The sequence below is a fragment of the Notothenia coriiceps genome, unplaced genomic scaffold (genome assembly GCF_000735185.1).
Source record: "Notothenia coriiceps isolate Sejong01 unplaced genomic scaffold, NC01 NC01_scaffold00018846, whole genome shotgun sequence".
In the NCBI taxonomy this organism is placed as follows: domain Eukaryota; kingdom Metazoa; phylum Chordata; class Actinopteri; order Perciformes; family Nototheniidae; genus Notothenia; species Notothenia coriiceps.
In genome coordinates this window covers 27,754-37,192 of record NW_011351547.1, presented here as the reverse complement: position 1 = coordinate 37,192, position 9,439 = coordinate 27,754, and the positions used below count along the sequence as shown (strand labels likewise).

The window sequence follows — 9,439 nt, the reverse complement described above, 5'->3', positions numbered from 1 at the left end:
TTCCTGAAACTTTCAGAGACTCTTTCCACAGAGGGGACACATGTTGATGTAGAAGAGACATGAAGAAGAGGGGATACATGTTGATGTAGAAGAGACATGAAGAAGAGGGGACACATGTTGATGTAGAAGAGACATGAACAAGTGGATTTTGCATAATAGGTGACCTTTAAATACGACGTTATCTTTAGGCGAATTGTCATATACTGTATTTCTGAATTATTCGAATCGCCATCTTACTGGTCGGCCAAACTGGTTTATCTGTTAACTTTAGAGGGAGATGAGCAGAGCAGGTTTCAGGTAAATAAAACATCCATCTTTGCAGGAGAAGCTGCTGTAACTAAAATACAAGTTAGCTCACAACAAATTGAAAATAAATAAGATTTTGGAGAGAGAAACATTAGCTTCCCCACCGAGAATTCGATGAGAGGATTGAAACTAATGTCATGTTGGTACGTTTAAGCAGGCTGGAGTCAGGATTCAGTTAGCCTAGCTTAGCATAAAGACTGGAAGCAGCCTGGCTGTTGCTTCTACATTTCTGTTTGTGAACAGATGAAACATAACATGTGTCCTTCTAACTATAGTGGACAAGGTTATTTTTGTAACTTTTGACAGAGGCAGCTTTTTCCCTCTGTTTTAAGAATTCATGCTAAGCTAGGCTAACATCCAGCTCCATATTTAACAGATACATGAAACTCCACCTTCTTATCCAACTTGAATTAAGACCTGTTTAATGTTTCTGTTTGTGTACAGATTAACCTACATATAACATGTTTCTTGTAGCTTTAGTGGTAGATGATAGATTTTTTACTTTTGACAGAGCCAGGCTAGCTGTTTCCCTCTGCTTCAAGACCTTATGCTAAGCTATGCTAACGTCCAGCTCCATATTTAACACACATACATGAAACTAATTGTCATGTTTTTGTCTAACTTGAATAAACACCTGTTAAACTAATCCTAGATCTGTCCGTGTTTTATTGTGAATGATTTGTCAGCACCCTAAATTGTTTGAAGGTTTTGCTGCAGTCCTTTCAGCAAACACAATAACATTCATACTGACCTCACACCACGCTGAAGAAATGACATATTCAAGCCTTGAAAACACATGAGTGTAAAAATATAAAGTACCTGTCATAAATATATATCTATATAAAGATATATATTTATGTTTATATTTATAACTTTATATAGAAATTAATATTCTCTGTTCAGTCTCTCTTTCCTTTTTCGTCTGTTGAGATAAAAGTTTTTCTTCTCCTGGAAATCGGAGACGAGACAAACGACAAACACAGAATCACAGCGGCCTCCATTTCCCATGAGTCTTTGCTGATGTCCCTGTGCACTGAAAAAAACTTTAAAGTTGACTTTAATTAAATGTATTATAACGACAGATTTCACATAACTGTATTAGGTTAGTTGAAAGCAAATATATTAAGTTGAACCTAATATATTTGATTTCAACTTAATATTATTGCTTTCAACTAACCTAATACAGTTATGTTAAATTTGTTGACATGATATATTTAATTAAAGTCAAGGTGTCAGTTTTTCAGTGTTACTTGAGCCTACGACGCCTTCTCATTACTCGATCTGTACTGAAAACAAGATTTTTCTGCGCATGTGCGAATATGCCGCTACTTCCCATGATGCTAACTGAATAATGTCAAAGCGATTTACAACAGTTTTCTGGGATTTTAGATAAAATAACGTTATCGTTTGTTTGATTGGTTACAAAATAGAAGACTTATTGTGTCCTTATTTAAATAATGTCTTGTTTTGGTAAAGAATGTCTAGAATAATTTAGTCATTCATTAACAAAGAAAAGTGTTGGAAGAAGTACTCTGAGCCTTAAAGTATAAATAGTATGCTCCTAACATACTCTTCTGCATGTTAACGTCCTGATTTCAAATGTGTACTTAAAAGTGCAAAGTATTTGCATCAATTGTAATTGAAGTACAAAAAGTAAAAGTAATCGTTAGAACAATTTTGAGCTAAATGTACTCCAAGCATCAAAAGTAAAATGACTATTTATGCAGAATGGATATTTTCACAGTATTATATTACGGTAATTATATGATCCTGTTTTTATACATGTAAGAACATTTTAGTATGACAACATGGACCACATTTAGATACTACAAATACTCTGTAGATTACTAGTACAGTATTTTATGTTTTGGAAGTTGTTGTTGACAGTAACGTTTTTTAAAAACCTCTGTAATTTTTCCACAACGCCGTAAATCTAAGCAAATGTTTAGAACAAATCTGGTTTACGGTACAGATCGGGTAGTAGTGTGTTTGCCAGCAGTGTGAACCAGGAAATGTAAAGTACCCCAGAGTTTTATGTTAGAAACGTTTAGTACTGGTTCCCAGCTCAAAGAAAAGGCCAGATCCTAACTTGCATACGTTGGGCAATTTGTACAATTGTCATAAGTTGCAATAACTGACATTTTTAAGATCGAAAAGTCAGTTTTCAGTCCCCTTGAATCTTCAAATCAACCCAAAATTCATCAAAATCAGCCCACAGCGAGTAGCCTACAAATGCGGCCACTTTCTGGTTAAAATGGCCATTTATGATCCTGAAAATGTCAGAAATAAATTAATTCAACATCCTCAATAACCCAGAAAACCACTCCAAAATTGTCCAAATCTGCGAAGCCATGTTCAACCTATTGTCTGAATAGCCTTATTCATTTTAACTTATGCTAATTGTGCAAGCCTTATTAATGCAACTTCTGCAAATTGCCCAACATATGCAAGTTAGCATCGGGCAATTTCTATGTGCTGGGGACCCACACTATACATTTCTGACATAAAACTTTGCGGTACTCAACAATTCGGGCATTACAATAGGACTCTATGAGCTGGCAAATGTACTAAAGTTAATTCAAAGATTCCTCAACCTATTGTCTGATTAGCCTTATTAATGCAATTTATGCAAATTGCCCAACATATGCAAGTTAGCATCCGGCAGTTTCTATGTGCCGGACCCATACTATACATTTCTATCATAGAACTTTGGGGAACTCAACATTTCAAGGTTCACAATAGATCTCTATGAGCTGGCAATTAAACTAAAGTGACGCCCTCAACCCACAGCGTTGTGTTGACCAATGCAAGTTAGCATCCGGCAGTTTCTTTGTGCTGCGGACCCATACTATACATTTCCATCATAAAACCTTGGGGTACTCAACACTTCCAGGTTCAAAACAGTACTCTATGAGCTGGCAAATGGACTAAAGTTAACTAAAAGACGCCTCAACCCACAGCTTTGTGTTTCCCGCCGCAGCACCGGCACGCCACCCCGCAGCGGTAGCACGCTCTGAGCGGGGCGTAGCAGCACATGCAGGGCGCCAGCAGCGACAAACCCACCAGCGCCGTCCATCGCAAACAGAATCTCTCATCGTTTGTGTCGCACGAACACGGGTCGGAGAAATCCCCCTCCGTGTCCGACATGCAGTGGTAGAGCAGGCTGTCGGCGCACCACATGAAGCTGACCCTCCGGATGCACGTCTGGATGGGGTCCGGTGCTTCCTGGCAGCGACCTCGTCCATTATCCTCGTGGTTAAACATGTCCTGACAGTAAACGCACCGCGAACGCTCTCCGTCCTCCTTCCTCCGCTTGCCTTTGGGCTGCAAGGAAAGGCAAGGCAAGTTTATTTATATAGCACCACAAGGCAATTCAAAGTGCTTTACACAAATGAAAGACAATAAAGGTCACCTATAATGCAAAATCCACTTCTTCATGTCTTTCTTCATCAACATGTGTCCCCTCTGAATAAAGAGATTCTGAAATTTTCAGGAAAAAGATTCTCTCTCTTTTTGTCCTGATCCATTTATATAAAAACCTGTCTGAAAATGAGCTGATAAGATTTTGCCACTTTATGATGTCATAACGATTTTTTGGCTTGAGTAACCATTAGCCATGTTTGTATATATCTGAGACCTATTATATATTGATGAATAATCAATATAATAGGTGACCTTTAAGATCCTGGCCATATTTGTGTAGCATATACAATTAATTGCTCCCAGACATTCATGTGGCTCGCTAGTTTTGGACCCCATCTGTAACCTCTATAGAGTGGTGCAGTGACGAGTCCTAAAACCCGGAAGTGAGTTAGCATTTTACCACTTCCGGTTCCCTCGCCTCAGAGCCAACGGGAATTCTCCATAGAATTTTGGAAAATAGCTGGAAATAAGGTCTGTGGTTGACACAAATTGAAGAGACGGATAACGTTTGTTTCTACGACATTAAATCCATCAGCAGTGACCCCACTGGTGATTTCTGAAGAGTTGACGTTTCTGAAAAACGATGGTTGTTACCAAGTGGCTGAATAGGACTACAGAAGTTGTGGAGGACGTTGTACGTCATTACGCCGAACACGTAAACACTCCTCTAAGTTAGTTTGCCCCTGTTCTGCTTGAAAGCAAGTACCTGCCTCCTGGAAACTGTTCAAACAAACGCTTCAAGTTGTACCATTTTGAATCTGTATTTTTGAATATCGATCTAAAGTTGGCGTGACGTTGAAGCAGCGACCCTGCTGTAGTACGTTTATAGCATAACGTTAGCATTTTGCTTCTGGCGATTAGATTTATGATTAGAAAATTATAAAAGTAGGGTAGACATGTGGAGATTATCCGGCTGAACAAAACGTGCATTTATCAAACAGGCTTGTTTTCCACAGACCTTATTTTTTACAATATTCCAAAATCTTATGGAGAAATCCCATTGCCTTTTCGTAGAAGGAACCCTTGCACAGCTTACTTCCGGGTCGGCCTACAAAGATACGTCATCACTGCACTACTCAATACACGTAGGGGACTTTAACCACCTGCAGGGCTCTCGGCTGCACCGTCACCACCGCCCTTCGACCCCCGATCGACTCCATGCAGTTAGATTTGCCGGTGCATCCCCTCGTCACGTTGCAGCTCAGCGGGTACGGGTAGGTATAGTCGTGTTTGGGCGCCTCGCTCTTGGCGAAATGTACGTAGGCGTCGAGGTTTTCTGGCTGTGAGATTTTAGCCCGCGTGGAGTTGGCGTGGCGGTAATCCTCGTAGCCGGTGGTGAGCCACGTTCTCTCGCGGGGGTTGATGCGTACGATCTCTTCCTCCTCCACGTGGAAGCTGACGTGACGAGGGAACATGTGCACCGCCTGAAGAGACACAGAGGAGGGGTTTAAAATGTTATCCTCCAGAGATACATGAGGTCAGCAGACAAAGAAACACAGCTGCTAACGGTGGTCTGCTGTTAGTACTCTTTATGGTAAGTTGTCCTAAATGTGTTCCACAAATACATCTCAACATACTATGTAACATTTTAAATAATGTTTCTGTACAATCTGGATCAAAGGAGTTCATGGTTTTCAGAGTGTCAAACTCAATTTCATCGCGGGCCACATCAACAGTTTGTAACTTTAAGACTTTATAAATATACATATCTAAATATATAATATATATAAAATAATGTATTACATAATTGCCAATAATTGCAAGTCTCTTCAGTGCGCATGTCACAAAATGAGATGCATTGTGGGACATGTAGTTTATGGACAACGTGCTTCTGTAAAGCGGAGCGCAACCATATAATAAACATATTATATTCTTTGCAAGCTCTTGTGGGGCCACAGAAAATGAAGTCACGGGCCTTGAGTTTGACACCCCTGTGTTAAATCCTAGATGTTATCCTTCAGAGATACATGAGGTCAGCAGACACAGAAACACAGCTGCTAACGTGGTCCGATGTTACTGACTCTTCGTGGTAGGTTGTCCTCAATGTGTTCGACAAATACATCTCAACATACTGTATGTGCAACATTTTAAATAATGTTTCTGTACAATCTGGATCAACGTTTTTTTGTCATTGTTTCACCTTAGCTGAACTCCTTCCTTTAGTGTAATAACATGAACATGTCTGCACTGATCACTCAGCTTTTTGAAAGTTCCTTCTGTGTTTTTTAGTTTCTAAATCATCTTTACATATGTTTTCTGAAGAACAACTTTTGTTACAGTGAAGCATTTCATCACTGAATGAAAACAATTGTATTATTATACGGAAAATAACGTGTTTCTAGAACCAAACCGAAAACCAGAGGCACTTTGGCCATTTGCTTTAATCTATAATGCATTTTACAAACCTTTTGAAAAATAGAAGAGGCATGACTTGTGACACTGCTCCATTCAGGGTGCTGCTATTATGCATTTGATCTCATCAGATAGGCTCTGCTACATTAAATTAACATTACTTTTTAGGGTTCATTAAGATACATTTAATTACATAAACCTATGTTTATCTGTGATTTCATGTCATTATGGTAAAAAAAAAAAAAGCATTTCCGATCTTGGGTTATTCAAACCCTAGCTAACCTGATCCAGGAAGTAGTGATCCGAGGGCCTGTGGTGCTCGTAGAAATGTCCCAGAATGCAATGGTGTCGACGCGCCTCGCAGAAGTTGTGCGGGGCGAGCGAGTGCATGGCCGGCTCTCTCTCTCTCTTCTGGGACGAGTTGGACGAGCTGTCGGTGGCCGTCTGCAGGACAGAGAGGACACGAGTGACGACAGACCAACATGAGGACTTTACACACTGTGTGCAACATTTTGAAACTATGATGAGGACACCTTGAAGTTCAAATCTTCCTATTTTCTTTTCAGCTTCATTCCTCTCTGAAACCACCTGAGCTCCACACCACCAGACTTTTGCAATTAGTCAAAAGACCTCCAGAACCGAAGCAGTGTGTCAGAAAACGTCTTGGGTCTGTGTTAAACGAGTCCCGGCCCGGTGTTTTGCTCAGCATCGTGTGTCGAGTCATCTTCGGGGTTGATCAGAGCTGAAGCTTTCATGTGGCTCACTGAGATCACACAAGAAGACTTCCTTCAAACACCAGAAAAAACTTCACAGCAAAATAAATGAACTGCTTTCTCACATTTCTCCGTTGTGAGAGGAAAGACTTCTCCAACAAACACATTCCCGCAGTTCCTCCACATCTCCTCCGTTATTTATGGACCTCCAGAGGAAAGTGTGGAGGAAATTCTTAAGAGAAAGTGATTAATGATTCATGGACAAGTTTGTCTTTTGTTCTATTTAATAAAGTAATAATAAAGTCATCCTCAGAGGATAAAGAAGTTCTGCACCCCGAACACACAGCTCACAGTCACACTATAAACTCATGAAAGGAAACAGCCAACAGGTCCTACATCCCACCATTAAACCATAAAACCCCGTTGCCCTTAACATTTGCAAATCCACCTTTTACACTTCCTTTTGCCCTTTGCACATATGTCTCTGTTAAACACATACAAGACTACAAATACAATTTAACAGTAAAAGGCAATCAGAGTATAAGACTATATGTTTTAAAAGATGATATGATCATTTGACTCGACAGAAAGCACGTCCTCATGACAGGGAGGGTTTTTATTGACTCCTGACGAAGGTTGATCTATATCCTCAGGCGTCTCTTCCTCCTCTTCCTTCTCTTCAGGGTGCCAGACGTGCCGACAGGACGGAGAGGAATGATCTGCAGCCACGTTCCCCTCACTCAGCTTTAAACGAGGCCAGCTAAGTAAACAAGAGCTCGGTGACGGATTAGTGACAGGTTAGACTCTCTTTTCCAGCGCTGGACATCCTGAGGAAACAATACACCCTTTTTCCTTTGAAGCCACTCGAAAGACGGAAAGACCGGACCCTGAAAGAGGAAGCAAGAGCTTGACCCCTCATCGGACTCAGGATGGAGGGAAGAAGCTTGTGGTACATTCAACTCAGATGACTCCAGTATAACCAGTATCATTAGTGGCAAAATCAGCATCTCTTGTTAAAATCGAAACCCCAAATGATTTTCACCCTCTCACAATATAGAAAGGTTTGAACGTCCCCATGCAGAGGAACCCACGTTCAAATCTGACCTGGGAACATTTACGCATGTCTCCCATTTTCAAAACTGTCACTCTCCGAATAATGAGATGTACTTCTTCTTGGACCTCTCTCTGCCTTTCTACTGAATGCAGACACAGGTACATTCTCACATGTACGCTGCACGCCTCACAGTATTACAGAAATGGTTAAAACAAATGGATGTGCATTTTTGTCGTTAGAGAGATTATCACATGTGTTGAGGAAACTCTTGATAACTGTGTTCGGGAAAGGTCCCAATAGCAGTGTACATGACAGAGGAATGGTTAATTGTTCAATCTATCTGGGGTGCACATCAAAAAGCTATGCATGGGAGGAAATATCACCTTGGTTATTTTAGCTAAAGGAACAAAAAATTAGGAAAACGTAGGAAATGTCTGTGTCTAAAAAAAAACCCTCCCAACTGAAGTGTGTGTGCTGCTCCTGTGTTGGTGACAAACTCCAAACAGGACGGCGACATGTGTCTCCAGGATATCAAACCCCTCCCGGCCATCGAACTTCCTGTCTGACACCCGCCCCCCCCCAAGGCCACAGACACACAGTCTGCTCGTAGCGCTGAAAACAAAAGCAGCATCTCCTGTCCAAATCCCCTCCCTAATGTTCTCCTGACACGTTATAGAAACGTGGAAAATGAAAAACAGATATCTCTCAATATCGCGAAATAAATGACAAAATCTGGGACATTGACTTCACTCCAGTGGTCACGTTATCCTCAGAGTTCACCGGTTGTTTAACAGCTGGAGGAGGAAGAGTTTCTCACCGTAAAGACGTCGTCATCTCCGAGCTCCGCCTCATTCTGCAACGTCGATGAAGACGTGGTCGACCCTGCAGGAGGCACAGGAGAATCAGTGTGACAGGAAGTGAGACAACGTTATCTTCATTTGTTCAGTATAACAGAAATATCCAGAAAGTATCAGCCATGTTTGGTTAGCATTCGGGTGCTTTCACATGATATAGTCCAACGCAGGAAGTCATTGTGGTTCGTGTTCTATTTAGTCTGGTTTGGTTTCACAATTTGGTTTTCCTCATTTTGTTCCTATAGCTAAAATAACCAAGGTGACATTTCCTCCCATGCATAGCTTTTTGATGTGCATCCCACATACATTTAACAATTAACCATTCCTCTTTCATGCACACTGCTATTTGGACCTTTCCCTAACACAGTTATCCAGAGTTTCTCTTAACACATGATGTGGGGGAAACTTCTGAAGCACTTGGAGTCAGGACTCAGAGAGACACGAGGAGAGCTGGAGCTCTGATGGAGTCAGGACTCAGAGAGACACGAGGAGAGCTGGAGCTCTCATGGAGTCAGGACTCAGAGAGACACGAGGAGAGCTGGAGCTCTGATGGAGTCAGTACTCAGAGAGACACGAGGAGAGCTGGAGCTTTGATGGAGTCAGGACTCAGAGAGACACGAGGAGAGCTGGAGCTCTGATTGAGTCAGGACTCATACCTCATTCACACCAACGGTGTTTAAGGGCCGGTTCGGACCTGTTCACACATGTTTCCTGTTCACACCGCAGCGGAGCAGCCT

The 9,439-nt window shown here is 41.3% G+C and overlaps 2 protein-coding genes across 2 annotated transcripts in view; one reads left to right on the top strand and one right to left on the bottom strand.

Moving 5' to 3' along the window:
• The window catches only part of LOC104951274 (actin-related protein 2-B), a 25,152-nt gene extending 18,353 nt beyond the window's left edge, over positions 1-6,799 (top strand). Inside the window, exon 9 of the mRNA XM_010777909.1 lies at positions 6,788-6,799. The gene's annotated coding sequence lies outside the window, so the exon portion shown is untranslated. The remainder of the gene's footprint in view (positions 1-6,787) is intronic.
• The window catches only part of spred2a (sprouty related EVH1 domain containing 2a), a 26,375-nt gene continuing 18,409 nt past the window's right edge, over positions 1,474-9,439 (bottom strand). Inside the window, exons 4-7 of the mRNA XM_010777910.1 lie at positions 8,666-8,730; positions 6,364-6,525; positions 4,833-5,153; positions 1,474-3,630 (exon numbers count right to left, since the gene is read on the bottom strand). Of these exons, the coding sequence (XP_010776212.1) occupies positions 3,256-3,630; positions 4,833-5,153; positions 6,364-6,525; positions 8,666-8,730 (923 nt within the window). The 3' untranslated portion in view covers positions 1,474-3,255. The remainder of the gene's footprint in view (positions 3,631-4,832; positions 5,154-6,363; positions 6,526-8,665; positions 8,731-9,439) is intronic.